At 39.6% G+C, this 16202-nt stretch overlaps 1 protein-coding gene across 7 annotated transcripts in view; it reads right to left on the reverse strand.

Annotated features, from left to right (window-relative positions):
• Positions 1–286: 286 nt before the first annotated feature.
• The window catches only part of plekhm3 (pleckstrin homology domain containing M3), a 43280-nt gene continuing 27364 nt past the window's right edge, over positions 287–16202 (reverse strand). For 5 of the 7 annotated variants that reach the window (XM_023336965.1, XM_023336962.1, XM_023336963.1 and 2 more), the window contains 2 exons: positions 6551–6708; positions 287–4952 (listed from right to left, as the gene is read on the reverse strand). In XM_023336965.1, coding sequence (XP_023192733.1) covers positions 4790–4952; positions 6551–6708 — 321 coding nt within the window. In that variant the 3' untranslated portion in view covers positions 287–4789. Of the gene's footprint in view, positions 4953–6550; positions 6709–16202 lie in introns of those variants that run through there. The other 2 variants (XR_002753060.1, XM_023336968.1) reach the window with 2 other exon arrangements.

Genomic DNA, 16202 nt, shown 5'->3' on the forward strand with positions numbered 1-16202 from the left:
CTTACCTTTCTCAGTTGTTGCCATCAGAGACAGACATTTTTATTCTAAAACAGGACATTTCACTTGTTTCTAAACTTGACCTTTGTATTCAGCTGCAACACTGAAAATTTGACCTCGTTATTCGCAAATCTAAAATCTTTGAGGCAACTTGCTTAAATACAGTCAGATGATCTAAATAGCATTGCTGTTAACTCACTTATTATTAAAAATAAACCAACAACGTATTGGGATCTCAGAAGCTAAAGCGACAAATCAGAATTAAAACACAGAAAAATCAGTTGCTATTAATAAGTTAGTTTTTATTGGCATCAGTGGGTCAATTCACACAGAACCAGACATGAGGGCGAGCTGCTTCGATCAAAAAACAACTCCTTGTGCTTGCATAAGAGTTTGGCTGCAAAAACAAAACAAAACAAAAACAATAACCACCTAAAAAAAAGTTCAGAGGTTCAGTCCGTCTACTTTCCTTAAATACTGTATCATAACGTTTGTAAAGATGCGCCTGAAACATCTTCAGCTGCAAACTGAAAACAATGTAGTTTTTATCCGTAAAAATTGGAATCAAATACAATTTCCAGTTGGACAGACTATCAAGCAAACGCACGTTAAAGAAATGGCAAGAAAAACACAAAACATGTGCCAACAAGTACAAATGAAATAACTTATAAAGTGATCTGATGCACAACTTTAGTGTGGAGGAACTGCAGGTCCTTCAGCTTTACCGTCCTGGGAAATACACAGGATTAGTTTGTAACATTGTGTTTTTTTACAATAACTCCGTCCATGTGAGGTTCCACTGAGATCTAAAAACCCGGAAAACAAAAAAAAACACACCCTGGTCTTTTAAAGACAGCCTGTTTGTTCTGGATAAAACTGAAACGTGGCGATTTAAATGCACCACAAACACGTATTTCGCTGGAATACTGATGATTTCCATAACGCTGTGAATAATGAGCTCCGGCCAGTAAAACTAGAGTTTGGTGCTGATGGTTTAAGTTTTGATGCTCCATTCAATTGGTGTAAATAAATACACAGACACCCAATGAGCTTCCCTGAAACCTGTCAGGCTGCCGAGCACTAAATTAACACAACTTAACACTAGGAACAATGTAGTCAAAAAAATCTAAACAAGGTTTTTAAGTTTGTAGCATGAACATTCAGCGAGGAACAAACACTTTATTTTCAAAACAACAAATAAACTACGAAAAAAAAGCATAAACCTCAAGGAAAAATAAGCATGTCGGCCATTTTGCAGTTATTGTCATTTTGTCCCTAGCTTCTTCCATTTTGCACCTGGCAACCCACAATTTCAAGTCTACGTCCCAAACCTTCAGGGCAGCAGTTTATTAATCATTGCAGGGATTTCCTGTCATGGATTACAGTGATCATTTATCAATAAATTCATAAATCGGATGTATAACTTAACTATTTCTAGAGTTTATAAAATCTTGTACTACCCACTATTCCCTCTTCCGATCCCCATTTGGGCCAAATGACTAATAAAATAAGGCCGATTATGAATTCCTGATCAAACTAAATTAACAAAGTGACTTCTGTCAGGTAATTATTTTTCACTGGAATCATGAAAACGACCCTAATATTGGTTGCCGGAGTCGAAATAAAGCAAGTCGGGTTGGAAGTGTCATAAACTTCAAAGATACAAAACGGCAAAACGCGCAGCGTCCTCTCGCCAGCCACAAAAAATAGGATTTTCCCATCAGCGAGCTTCGAGCTGACAAGTTGCTATGGCTCAACTGAAACAAGACGAAACAACGGCAGAGAGATCAGCACTAAAGACTCAGTGGAGCAGTGGTACCAGCAGTTAAGTTTTTATTTGTATCAGCCTGAGAGCAGCAGAAGTCCAGCCATCTCTTCCTACAAGTTGTGGATTCACAGGAATTGTTACTGCAATAAAAAAAATCCAACGTTGTTCCTGCCTCTCTGACCGGAGCTGGGTCGTTAAAATAATGTTCTTCCATTGTCAAGGAATTAATCAACCGAAAGAAATGCGGCGTTAAAAATAAATCTGGACGTAAACTGCTCAAGCTTTCACCAAATCTGGGTCAAAACCGCATGAGTCACAGCTGCTGGGTTATGTGAAAAAAAGGAAAAGGTGGGCAATGAAAGGCCATCCAGGTTGCATAGAGATGCTAAAAGCTAAAGCCGCCGTCAGGTCTGAGAGGCTACGCATGAGCAAAGCACAACAGGAAGCAGAATCACAGAGGAGGAAGCAGGAAGGCAGAGGCAGCCGTGAGAGGAGCTCCAGTAAATTATTGACCTTTTGTCTTCCAGTCGGGACAAAACGCGCAGTCAGTGGATTTTATAATCAAGTCGTTGTGCTTTTACATTTACAGGAGGAGAGGGAGTGAAAAAAAAAATATTTTGTTAAAAATCTAAGCAATAAATCAGGAAGATTCAAGAAAGGTTGGTTGAAACAAAAGGAGAGGAAATCCAAAGAAGTCCAAATCTGGTTACTGTCACCTGCATGTGTGACAATTATAAATCATTTAATACATTTATATAAACATTATGGTTGTTTTCTCCCAGCTTCTCCTTAAGAAATCCCAAAAGAAGTTCCTTAATTTGTTTTTATTTAAATACGCAGACCTCTTCCTGACTAAAGAATCGATCAATTTCCGTTTTAATGATTTAAGGTCGCAGATTCATCAAATTTTGTTGTCAAAAGTTTTTCAAATGAGATTTAGTCAAACGATTTAATCCTCAAAGTCCATAAATAAAGGTCTTTAACAAAGGCATTTTAGAAATTCATTTAAGTTGCTTTGCAGGTTTAAGACATCTAACAGACACATTTTAGAAGTTTGATGTTAATTGTTTGAATTAGAAAATAATTCAATTCCGCTCTCCGGTCGCTTTTAACGAAGTTTCAGTTCAGCCAGAAATCATCGGGACATTTTCTGAACATTGTTGTTAAACACAGTGTTTTGTTTTTAAACTTTGACTTATTAATAAATAAGTGTAGCTTGTGGACCAACAAATCAGCCGGAGATCGGACTCAAACAATTTTCAGATCAATCATGCTTCAATGCCGACTTAAAAAATATGAAAAATGTATTTATTTTTTCCCCCAATCAGTGAGTCCAGGCTGCTAACTTGGCTATTGAAAAGCAAATTGCCCTTTTCAAAAACAAGTCGACACACATCTGCTTTCAATTCAGGCTGCGGGAGAGAGCGATACTTTCAGCAGATAACAGGAAGGATGAATATGTTACCGCAAAATTCCTCTATTTGTCATGGAGTCAGAAATGTTGATAGCATTTTGGCTCAGAGTGAAGGTAAGGATCATCATTTACTACGATCTACATACAGAAACTCGTGCCTTATGGTGAAGCTAGCTCAGCTAACCAAGCTAATCAAGGGTTGGAAGAAACATTTTGAGTGAAAACTAAAGTTAAGGAATCAGCCACAACATTCTAGTCAATGAATGTCTAAGTTGAAATGTAATATTAGAAACAAACCGTCTTTTCTCCCAAAAGCGTAAATGTTTTTTTTTTTTGTGAAAACAAGATTTCTAGATAAATTCTGTTCTTGGCCAAACATCTCCTTATTTTTCCTGCAGCTTTTATGACATTCTGGACATTTGCGCACAAAACACAGTGCGCTATAGGTAACTTCGCTCCGTTTTTTGGCAACTTGACCAACTTAGACTTGTTAAAGTTGAACATATTTATTTGTAGAAATTGAAAAAAAACAAAGAGGTTTTAATGATTGTTGTGGTTTCTAAGCCGTACCCAGTTAAAGGTCCCATAGGACCAGTTTTGAACCTTGATGGAGCCGTCTGGTGGCCGTAAGAACAAATTCTGCATTTCGGAATGAGTTGCGTTTCTCTGTGGGATCCTGTTGGTAATTCACAAAGGAAAATGGGATATTTAAAATAAAATGAATTCAAAATTTGACAAAAACACAAGTTCCGATGTGGCAAATCAAAAGATAAACTCTATTGCTAAGTAGAATTCAATGTAAAAAAAAAAAAGAAGATATTTTCTACACCATATTTCATACTTTTTCAGCAGGACGGCTTATGACCCGTTTAACGCCGGGAATGAGGAGGAGGAATATTACTGCCAGGCAACCTTCATGATACCTAAAAGCACCAGAGACAGACAAAACGCCCCCACTATGTGATTTCTAATGGCTAATTCTCTGCGTAATTTAGAGGCTACAGAGTGCAACAATATTCTCGGAAGGCTTATAGCCCTTAAGAGCAGATATATTTTGTTTCTCTTTTTAATCCATGATAGATTAATCCATTTTCCTCTGTTATTTTTTAATCTAGGATGAAAAATAAATTAATCAAAAAGCGTCAGCAGGCTCCTCATGTCGGGGAAAAGAAAAGCAGCGGATTTTGTGCTTTGCTTTGTCGTCCTGTGTGCTGACTAACAGTTTCGTCTCTAAGAGGTTACGACAAGCAGCCAGGTTTCTGCGCTTCCACTTCCTGGTGTCATCGGCTGCGATTTGTTGTTTAACCTGGAGCAGGAGGTAAGTGAAGATGGGGAGTAGAGGATGTGACTACAGAGTGACGAGAACTCGGGCCTGTAGAGCCTTACGCAGCATTCAGTTCTTTTCTCCCTCCGTACAGAACGACGCAAGAAGCTCCGCGGCTGCATCCGTCCTGTGGTCAAAAAGCTGCAGTGAGCTCCAAGCTGCAGATGCAGGAATAGTAATAAACAAACAAACAAAAAAAAAAAACACACACACAGGCCCTTTGTCCTGTGTGGCGGCTGCATGCCGGCACGTTTGCTCCTGGCCTCTGCGCTCGCGGCGGCGGACCTCAGGTGTCTTGGTACGGCAGGTGAAAGCATCCGGGGCTGTCGTCGTCGGGCGACCAGAAGGACGACGGCCGCTTGTGGTGGAGCTCTCTGCGGACGCAGCGGGGACACGGCTGGGCTTTCTGTCGACACTCCGCGTGGAAAACAGCGCCACAGCCGTCACACCTGTCAGCCGGGAAACACTGAGGTCAATCAGGGCCGAAACAAATAATCCGATTAATCATGATAAATCCGATTAATCATGATTATATTTGTATATATTTTTTTGTATCGTTTCAGGCTAATTACTGCTCTGATTGTGCTGTTGTGGCAAATTGCATGTCTTAGTCAGGATGCTGTACTTAATAAGTACTAATACATTAGTAATTATTTGATTACTAATTTAGTAATCAAATAATCAGAATAATTAGAAATCAATTATTTCAACAATCGATTCATCACGACTGATCCAATTAATCACAATTGATCTGATTAATCACGGTTGCTCACAATTAACCAAATTAATTGTGATTAATAACAATTACTCGGATTAATCAGATGAATCAGATTAATAGCAATTAATCATGGTGAATTCAACAACTGATTCATCACAATTAATCATATTTTAAATTCTTTAAAAAGATTCTCAACAATTGGTTGAAAGCCAACCAGTTGTGTACCCATTTACAATGAATGCAAAAGACAAAGATTATTTTTGTACAATAATCGTAACAAGTTTGAAAAGGAGTAGGAAGATGCAAGAAACTTATGAACTTCTGCCCCATAAATTCATAGCATATTTTCAGTTGGACCCTCATTATTAAATCGAAAATAAACATAGGTTAATTAATTTTCCATTTACATATGTCTAAATATATACATCTATACATCCATGCCTATACACTGCATTTTGTGCTTCCCAGTCTTAGGACAAAGACTGAAATCTTAATATTGTGCTAATTCCTGCATACTTGCACTGCTATGAATTGTAGTAATGTTGATCAGTTCCACTGTCTAATCAAATCAATTCAAGTTAAAAACTTTTATGCCATTTCTGCAATTTTTTTTTTACAAAATGAATATCAGTATGAATGACTCCAAGGTTTCTATTTAGGTTTCGTGGCAATCTTTTTTGGACGTGATCTTATGACACGGTCAAAACTACAAATATGGCTTCCTATTTAAACACAACTAAAGTAAATAGATGAAGTTAGACCACCTGGGTCTAGTTGTTGCCCCGATCTCCGCTGTCTGAGTCTTACTGGCCAGCAGACCCAGCTGTTATCAGTTCACACTTTAACACTCAGCTCAACAGCTGGGTGTGAAGGGGTGTGTGTGTGCGCGTGTGTGTGTGCCATGCCACGGCTCAGCGTCTTTCAGGAATTGCTCCTGTTCAGGTCTTATCTGTCTCTCTCTTGACTCTCGGTGATGAAGACGAGGCTCTGGACTGTGTCGAGGAAAATCCCTTCTCCCTCTGACTCAGCCGGTGTTATGAACAAAACGCAGAGCGAAAGCTTAGGAGCGACACGTCCACGCTGATTATCACATCTTAACGGCCAGAGGAAAAAGTCCTGCTTGTTTTTTTCAGTATAAAACAGTGAAATAGGAGGTTTATGATGATAAATAATCAGTGAAATCAAGTCCGTTCTTATTTTAGCTCGCAGTAACGATGAAACTGTTTATGTGGGATCTATCAACACCTCTTATATCAAGTCTAAACCGTGATTGAACACGACCTCTCCGGGTTAGTCGAGGGCTCTGGAGCCGGCGTGAGGATGCGGTACCTTCGCGTGACGTTCTCCTGAAAGGGGTAGATGACCTGTCCGTTCTGGCACAGCTCGCAGATGAAGCCCTTCTCTCGACACAGGCTGCAGCCGAACACGTGGGAGCTGGCGAATTTGATCACCTTGGACAGGAAGGGGGCCAGTTTCCCGTCGATCACCTGGAGGAAGAGGGGGAATGGAGGAGAGGGGTGAGAGATATGTAACGCCGATAAATGTTAAAAGCCTTCTAATCGTCCATCGGCTCACTATATCATTATGACAACAGCTCTGGGCTTGAAGTCAAAAAGCCCGGTTGGGGAATATGCTTTGAAGAACAACAGCAGGGAGAACAATGCTGTGATCTTCTGCTTTCTTTAGAAAAAATCTTTGATTGCTGTTGTGCAATGAGGCAGACTAAACATCGAGATAAGAAGCAAACCGTATCACTCATCAGACCAAAAAAAGATCTGCGGTGTCCATAAATCGTCCTTTGTGTGCCCAGCTAGAGAGCAAAGTTTTCTGCTGAAAACCTGACTGATGACCTACATGTCATCAAAAGTCACCAACTAACACTATGTCTCTACCACAACTCACAAACTAATCAGGGAAAATACCTTAAACAGTCCCTGCAGGAAATTGTGATCACACCTGTTAATGCAAACTCATTCCCAATTTGCAAATTTTGGGTCGTCATCACAGCTTTTCCGCAAATCTGACCAATCACCTGAACGTTTTCTGGATTTCCTTCTTCTCTGACATTCAGAAAAGCAGCTGAAGTTTGACCAATCCCGTTAGCTGCCTTCTAATTTAACTTCCTGTTTTATGACGTCTCACAACATTTAAGATTACATGAGCTTTTCACAACTAACGCTAGCTAAATAGCTAATATTAGCCAAGTGTCGGCTAAATGTCAACTAAATAGCTACACAGTGTTTCTACTGCACCAGAGAGACTCAATCTCTTCACTGTTCAAATTATTCAACAGATTAATAACGTGGGATTTTTAAACCGCTAAACTCGAGTTTTAGCTTTAACTTAAAGCTTTTAAGCAGAAATGTTTTGCTTTTGAAGACGACTGTTTTTACTTTGTTCTCCGGCTTCTGCTTGTTACATTTCAGCAATTGTCCTGTTAACTACAAATAGCTCTGCGGTTTTCAGTAATAACCCTCAGCCTACAGCATTCACACTTCATTTTTGCATGGAAACGCTAATTTTCTAGTTTTATTTGTACAAAGGGTGCTATATCAAGAGGGTACTTGAACACTTTAAATATTAACTATACTAAAGTCCTGTCTTTTTTTTTTTTTTTTTGCCATGACGATATTATGGCAAATATGGCAAACTTTGCAACTTTAAAGAAAAACAAAAGAATCTGTAATTTGAGGTTGCAACAGTCACAAAAATAATATTCTGGTGGGACTGTTTAAATGAAAATAAACACAAAGGTGACAGAAAAATAGTGCTAAAGAGGCGTACGACACACACAATGAAGCAGATTAAACTTAAATTACAACAACTGGTAAATGACACCAAGACTGTAGTTGGTTTTGATGGAGAAGAAAAAAGAAGAGGAGGGGAAGCAGAAGGAAGAGAGGACAACAGGTAACAGGACGGCCATCTTGTTTTTTGAGATCGTCTTTTAACGCTTAGCGAGTTCCTAAAAGGAGCGGCGGTGGGGCGGGACGGTGGTGGGCTGAAGGGGGAAGGAGGAGCTGTATTGTTGCGTTTCTTCTGTGTACAAGTGAGCAGAGAGCATAAAAACCCAACATGTTTCCAAAAGCTTCATCATGCCGGCCGGGCTAGCGAAGCAGACGGGTTCATGAGGATATGGAGACCTGCGCATGTCTGACAGAGACAGGGGGAAAAGTAGCAGAAAAAACAAAGGAGGAAGTAGGAGAGAGTGGCAGAGGTATAATAAACATGAGATCTTGAGAGAGAAGAGAGAGCCTGCATTCAGATATGAGTGGTTCCACCTGGCAGAGCTCTGGACCTCCCAATTATAAGCTCCTTCACGCTGTTTTTCAGACGACGAGAGGACAAGAGGAGGACTTGAGGCAGCGAGTGGAGGAAGAAACCACACACGCACACAGATGAAACATGAAACACTAAGATGTACTCATCCTGTTTCCCCTGGATCAGATAGAGCCAAGTACAGAGCTGCAACACTTCAAATTGAAATGAAATGGTCTTCGGCAGCAACCCAAACGGAGTCTATGCAGCTCATAGCAAGACACTGATAAATATGGCCTTAATAACAGGTAGAAAAAGATTCAAATGTATCGTTTTAATTGGTCCTACCCAATCATTTCTGTAAAATAAATGCAAATAAAGCACTTTTTCAGTATTTATGCTTTTGTTTCTCAAGTTGTCAAAGTGTATAGGAACTTTAAATGAATAAATAATGTGCCTGGGGTATAATTATGATGCGACACAAAGGTAATGTTTTTCTTTAAAGAGGTAAACTTCTGTGTACTCAGGAAATAGCTAACCCATCTACAGTGCGAGCAACGTGTAAAGACAGAAATAAACAAACTACTTGCTCAAGTTCACTGTTCATCTTGCGTTCCCCAAGTCTCCATGACGACCGTTAGATGCTATCTACTCGACGACAGTTTGTTTTCTGATTGATGTCCGGAGAAAAACGTACTTTCTGGCCTTGCATTACAACAACAAACTTGTGGAGTCTAATGGGACTTTAACTTTAACTGTGTGATTCAGTTACACACAGTTACAGTGTGTGAGTTCAGCCACACCATACGATAAATGCCCACCTCTACACCCTATTCAATATTCGGTCCATATTAAAATGCATGCATTTGTATCTGAATGTTTCTGTATGACTGGATTAATTTGATTACATATTTCTGTACTTGCATTGAATGGTTTGACTTGGAAAGCACCATGAGAAGAGCTGAATTGACTTTGTTTCCACGGGTAGGAAATGCTTTTACACCCAAACGGAAATGCTGTAAACCTACTCACAAGTGTTACGTATTTAAAATGTAGGAACGTGCTCAGTTGAGTCCAGATAATGAAGTTCTAACGGCAGCCAGACGGATCGGGCCGATCCCGAGGGAGGCAAAGAGACGTGCGTGTCCCCCTCCACCCACACCGAGCCAAACCAAATCCAAAGTAAAGCAGGCCTGCTCAGTCCGGTCCTGCCCAGTCCACATGACGAATGGATCTGCTGATGGAGGCTGACAGGCTTGGTAATTAAGGCCCCCTATTATTGGGCTGGGCAGAGTCAAGCGAAAGGCAGCAGAGCTCTGGTGACTGACTGGCTCTCCAAGGGGAACGGCGGGGAAAAGAACAGGAAGGTGGCTGGTCTGACGGAGAGGCTTGGGAGTAACTCTGTGAAAGAGCGAAAACTTGACAAACAGAAAACTAGTAAATCAAATCCAGCTTCCTCCGTGTGGATAAAGCCTGGGTGCTTTTCATTAAAACATCCAATCCCAGAAGCTGGCACCAGCTTGTTTTTATCAAAACTAGTTGGCTGAGGTCAAAATTGGCTTTCATTTTCCTTAAATGCCCATACGTCAGCTGTTACTGCCGCAGTAAATAATCACTGACCGTTTTATTAGCTACATCAAAGTGCCACTGGCTGCTGGTATCACACCGGGACAATAATTCAGACTGTGAAATTTAATAAGAACATATAAACATATAAAAAAGTTGCAGTTGTCCTTGGAGACAACAATAAATCAGCTGCAGTTCAGAGTCGAGGAATTCAGACCTCTGCAGGTTTCAGAGCTGGACATGCATTGTGATTTAAGATCATTTAGAGATCCTGCGATCAGAATTTGGTGGCCAATATCTGATCTCCAAATCTTGCAAATCTTTCATTTGCATATGCAGATTCTAGCTGAATCTTTGTCTTCAAGAACAATGATATAAAAAGATAAAAGAAGAGCATTTTAGGGATGAAACGATGAATTGGGTTAATTGTGATAAAAACATTATTGAAAAAAATCGTCAACTAATTTAGTAATTGACTCATCGATAACTGGATTAAGAAAAAGGCAATTTTTTGAAAAAAGCAACACACTCAGAGCAGAAATTGAGTGAAAACTGTACAAAAACACCATATATACATTTTATTTGGATCTTTTAATGCATATCTAATATAAAAAAGGCATAAATGGCTAAATGATATACCTGCAAAATGTGCCATTACTTTTATCTGATTAACAGCCACACTGCCTGACGTTTGCTGTAGGCAGATCCTGAAAGAGCTAAATGAACCCGTCTCACTGACCAGATAATTAAGACCAAATATTCAGCTAACAGATAATCGCACAATTTTTCTTGTCTAAGGAACAAATCCAGAAAAGCCAGATAAGTCACTGATTGTGATTAGCCTTCAGTTTAGGGAATGTATATTAACTAGAGTTTTCCAAGCTATAATGAGGTCTGCACTGCATGGCTTGACTCATTGACCCGTCCTCTTTGGACTGCACAAGGTAGAAAGTGAATGTCTTCGGCAGATATTCCAACCACTTTAAGCTCAAATCCAGTCTAACCACTTCCTGTGACTGGTTTTTTTTTTTTTTTTTTACAGTTGAGACGCAAAGCTAAAAAGCGTTGCCCTTGTGAAATGTCAGGAGTGAAGAAGAGCAGCATCAAGTGGAGTCCTGCTGAGTGTAAATAGCATGTAACGCTAGGCGCTAAGCTAAACATTCTGCAGCTAGCATGTAGCTAGCCTGTTTCTATAGTTACTGCTGAGATCTACAGGGCATGTCATGGCCTCAGACGGCTAAAGATAAATAGCTGATCATTTTGGTCTCTTTGCATACCTTCGTAGCTTCGGTTGTTTCGTCCCCTAACATTTTGTTTTGGTAGAAATTAAAGTTATGTTACCAGATTAGAGATTTTTTTTAAAGTATGAGGTCATAGAATTTAAGAATGATCAGAGGTCAACTGCTGTATATGTGGAAAAGAATAAAAATAAGCAGAAGTATTATGTAGTCTAAAGCCTCTAGAGAATAATGCACAATTAAGTTAAATTATTTTGTACAATTTATGTTGAAATTTAATGGACATCCCAGGAGCTAACATATCGGCAGACGTGACTGAGACTTGTGCAAAGGCCTTTCTGATGACATAAGACTAAACTGTAATATGGTTAAATGCTGAAGAGGATGAACCTGGGATTATTTTTATCACACACACCCACACACAGGTGTTTGAACTCAAGTGTTTACAGATACACTCCATATTGGGCTGCGGTTGCTACCAAGAATATCTTGTAGTAATTATTACCATGTGCAAATGTTTATCGTTGTGGTTTCTCAGAGCTGTTTTTTATCTCTTTCTGCAGACTTCTAAGGTGTTGTTTTTTATTCTCTTTCTTACATTTTTTCTCTCCTCTATTCTTATTTCCTTTAAATTTGAACTTTTTGCCCCACCTCTCTTCATTTCTTGCTTTTTTTCTTGTTCCTTTTCTCAATTTTGAGTCCTGTACGGCCGGAAAGGACAAGCTAAATGCAACGTATAAGACCCTGATCAGATATGAATCTAATACTTACTGTTGTTTGAAGTGAAGGAGGTTAGTGAGATAGTTCTGAATTAAGCACGTTTTTGAAAAGAGTTTGCACCAAAACCTTGAATTATACTTTTGCTTTCAGTCAGTGGAAAATCTTATTTGTTTAAAAACTGTTTTTGAAAGAGTGGTAGTCTATTTTTTCATAAAATATGCCTGCTTTCTTTAGTTGCTTCTGTGTGAGTTATGCTAAATAAGAAGAGAGCCAGAAAGTGATGGGCTTACACAGACTAAGAGAAAGACACAGAAGAGAGCCTGATGTTTGCTCAAAAATTGGTTTTGCTCACTAATACTTGAAGTTTCAGCTGTCATTACGACAGAACTCAAAATTATGGGAAACATTTGCTTTTATATTTCAGAAAAACGTTGGACGAAGTCAGACCTAAAGTCAGATGACAATACTCTGACATGTAATCAATAAAATCATTCAATTTTAGATGATTTGCTGACAATCATCATTTAGATGATGATTGTCAGCAAAACAATTTCATAATAAATAAAACTAATTTGACATTTGTAATTCAATGGCTTACTGACTAAGCAAAATAATGTTGAATCAGATAAATTATTCATTGAGGCCGATTTAAAAAAAATTATATGTCTTAATAATGAGTGAAAAGATTTCTAAAACTTAAATACAATTATGTGGTTTTAATAGTTTACGTAGATAATATGAGCAATATTTATGAAAATCCTTAATTACAAATAAAAATAAACGAATGCTTTACGTACACGGCTACAACATGCTTTGCTAAGGGATACAGAACGGGATTAAATGGCAACATGAGGCGTAATTCATGTGCTTTCAAGTAATTTATTGAAAAGGTACGCGCAAATTTTTGGTAATTGCCAGAGTACGGCAAAAGTCCATGCCATCTAATATTACTGTTCAGACAGAACCTAAACTACCAACCGAATTATTGATTTTATCTGGAAAAATCTCTGCACCTGGATTATCTTTGACCTTTTCCCCTTCTAAAAAAAGCTCCCACAAAAAACCCCAATAACAAACACCCACTTTTCAGCTTCTCTCTCTCCGCCCCTCCTCCTCCAGTTCAAACTCTTTCTCTGCTGCACGCAGAGTCTTTGTGCTCCAAAACCTCCTAATCCCCTAAAACTGCTGTTTAACAGCCGTTAGCGTGCCCTCCTCGTTCCCTCACACACACACACACACACCCCTGCACACGCACGCACACTAAAGCTCCATTGAGAAACTGGACAGCCAGCTGGGATAACGAGGCTGGGAGGAACCGGGGTGAACTCTGTTTGGATAACGCGCTCTCCTCCATTAAAGGGAAAATACACAAAACTTGATGGATGATGTTGTGCATAAAGTGGAAACTGTCCCTCTGTTGATTGCAGGAGTTGCTCAAATTGGTCTTCAGTAAAACTACAATGTCTTCACAGCCTCACATCATTGTTTTATTAACATGTTGGCTCTTATTTAAAACAGAAACCTGATATAATATTGCCATCCATGACATTTAATTCAAATGAACTTAACCAATAAGATAGAATAAATAAGCAGATCCACAGTTTTTAAAGCGCTTATTAATCTGAATATTTTCTATTCTGCTCTTTCTGGAGTAATTGAAATATAACAATGTGATATTAGCAAAATGCAAAAACTGAGGGAAAGTGTTGAGAAAGTGCCAACAATTACAGCAATAGATGCAAAAGACAATCTTGACCCATAGTGGTGGCTGTATTATGAGGCTTGTTTTTTTATTTTTGCCAGTGTGAAACTAAATTATCACCAGTTCAAGATGCCAGCCAGTTTTACCTTGTGTTTTTATTTGTTTACTAAAAAGCAGAAGATGACCAGAGGTTTACGTTTTCAGCGTCACAATGGGTCCAAGCATTCATCATGCAACACTACAGGGTTCACCTGAACAAATTGAAAGCTTTGGAATGTCCTAGTCAAAGTCTAAAACGTGATGCAACACTTAAAATGGACAGATGTGGCGAAGTCTCCAAGTGAGAGTGGGTTAATATTGATAGACTATTACTTAGGAAGACTAAATATTGTTTTTGAATCAGGAGTTGCTTTAAGGATTTCTAAGTTTAAAGGTGGACAGCCTATGAAGTCAAGCTACTGTTGCCTTTTTGTCATATTTTCACCAACTCTCAGTGGTTTTTTGAGTTGAAAAGTACATCATATATGTCACAGTAACGATGGGAAACAAATCGCTTCTCTCCAAGACAGAATTGGACTTTGTCTTGAAGAGGTGATGCTTGAAGACCGATAAAAACTGCTAAGCTGTCTTTATGCCGTCTATGTTTAGGTTCTTGGAACATTATTGAGCCACTGACCTGATTGGTGATTTATGCACGACCCCTGCTGCACCACTGCAACATTTAGCTAATTATCTTAATCATTTTTCACAGTAACATAAAAAAAACTACTTCGTTTTGCTGCATGCTGTTATTTAGACAATAAAACGACAACTTTGAAATCTCAAATGACCGTAAAGTTTAGGTCACCTGATACTTTTCCCATCTATGTTTTGCTCCGCCTGCGGCTGATCCCATGAGGAGAAGGTGGAAATCTTTCTGAGAACACCTAGCGTTTACTTAAGAGGCCTCTGTGTGTCTGGTCAAGTGTGAGTGGAGAGGCATGCCAGGCATACAGGGAATGCCAGGGTGTCACTGTGGGAAGCAGGCTGCATGCGTACACACAAACATTTTCTTCCTGCTACTTTAGTCTTCGCACAAAACCACAGAAACCGCCCCTAAAGCCGGCCGAGGAACTGCGATGAGTGTCCCTAGACAAACACATATGGCTTCTAGAAAACCAACTGGGTCCTTATTGAGGAGGGTGGGGTGGGGGTTTAGGGTGGAGGCTGTTTGTCAGGAGGTGAAAAGACTAATGTGGTCCAAGCTTTAGCCGGAGAAGCTCAGCCTTCGCTGACCTCTGAGCTGGAACAAAAAAAGCCACGTTGATCAAGTGCGTCATTTTATTCAGGAGGAGAATCAAAAGAAACAGGCTTGTTAATATGGAAAACCAATTAAGAGGCAGAGTGCTCGAGAATCTCCGACAGAGAAAGAGAGAGAAGTGGTGGGGGGGAGGCAAAGAGGAGAGGGCAGACTCTATCAAAGACTCTTGTTGGAATTAGTAGCAAATGTCTGCTTTGGGGGGTTTTCTGAGCGACTCGCCAAGCTTTAGCAAGGGAGCGCACATGTGCGGCGAGCGTGTGTGTGAGGCTGAGGGGATGTTGGGAAGAATGGAGGGATGTCACGCTTTGTTTTCCTGCCTGTTGATTCTGAATGTGACCAATTAGTGAAGCAGAGAGACACAGAGTGTGGGAGTGGAGGAGGAGGGGGTCCAATCTCTTTCCCCGTGAGAGTCTGAGGCCGATCTCTGAGTCAGGGCGGGATGAAAGCAGAGGGGAAGAGAAGAAAAAAAAGAAAAGGAAAAAACGGGGGCAAGCTACTACATAATGAACATAATGACAAACAAAAGGACTTTTCAGTCATTTCTGCTCGCTTTTCCTCAGACCCCCAACTCAGTTTGACGGCTCGGTGCTGAACTGCGGGGAGGCCAAGGCGAGTTTTCTTTTAGTTCGTTTTTTTTTTTTTTGCTACAAAAATGTGAGTCTTCCATATGAAGCCGAAAACAATGACATCGTTTAAAACAAACTGGAGACAAAGGCGAGGAGATACAAAATCAGAGGACGGTCAGCCGGGAAAACAATCATTAGGCAAATAATCCTTTGAGGTGTTTTGACTGTTTCAGAGCTGAAAGACAAGTTTTCAGAAACTTGGATGTGAATTAATTCAACAAGCTAATTATCAATGAGGACTACATTTTTTTTGTTGTTGCTATTTTTGACGTGCTTTTTCCACATCAAAAATAGCAACAAAAGGTTAATTAGCTGTTAATAAAAGATGAACAGTTACTTGAATATCCCATTTTTCTAAGCGCTTTATCAGAGCTGCATGATATTGAGAACATATTGCACTGCTATTGTAGAAAATTGGGGCAATGATGTTGGTTATATACAGGAGTGCACTGACTGCAGCTTTTTGGCTGATCACCAATCTTTAAAAGGCCTGATCTGCCAATTTCAATTATAAATATGCATATTTTTTCTGAAAAGTTGCTAAATATAGTGACAAAGGTGCTAGATTTGC

Source organism: Xiphophorus maculatus, chromosome 7, assembly GCF_002775205.1.
Source record: "Xiphophorus maculatus strain JP 163 A chromosome 7, X_maculatus-5.0-male, whole genome shotgun sequence".
Classification (NCBI taxonomy): Eukaryota; Metazoa; Chordata; class Actinopteri; order Cyprinodontiformes; family Poeciliidae; genus Xiphophorus; species Xiphophorus maculatus.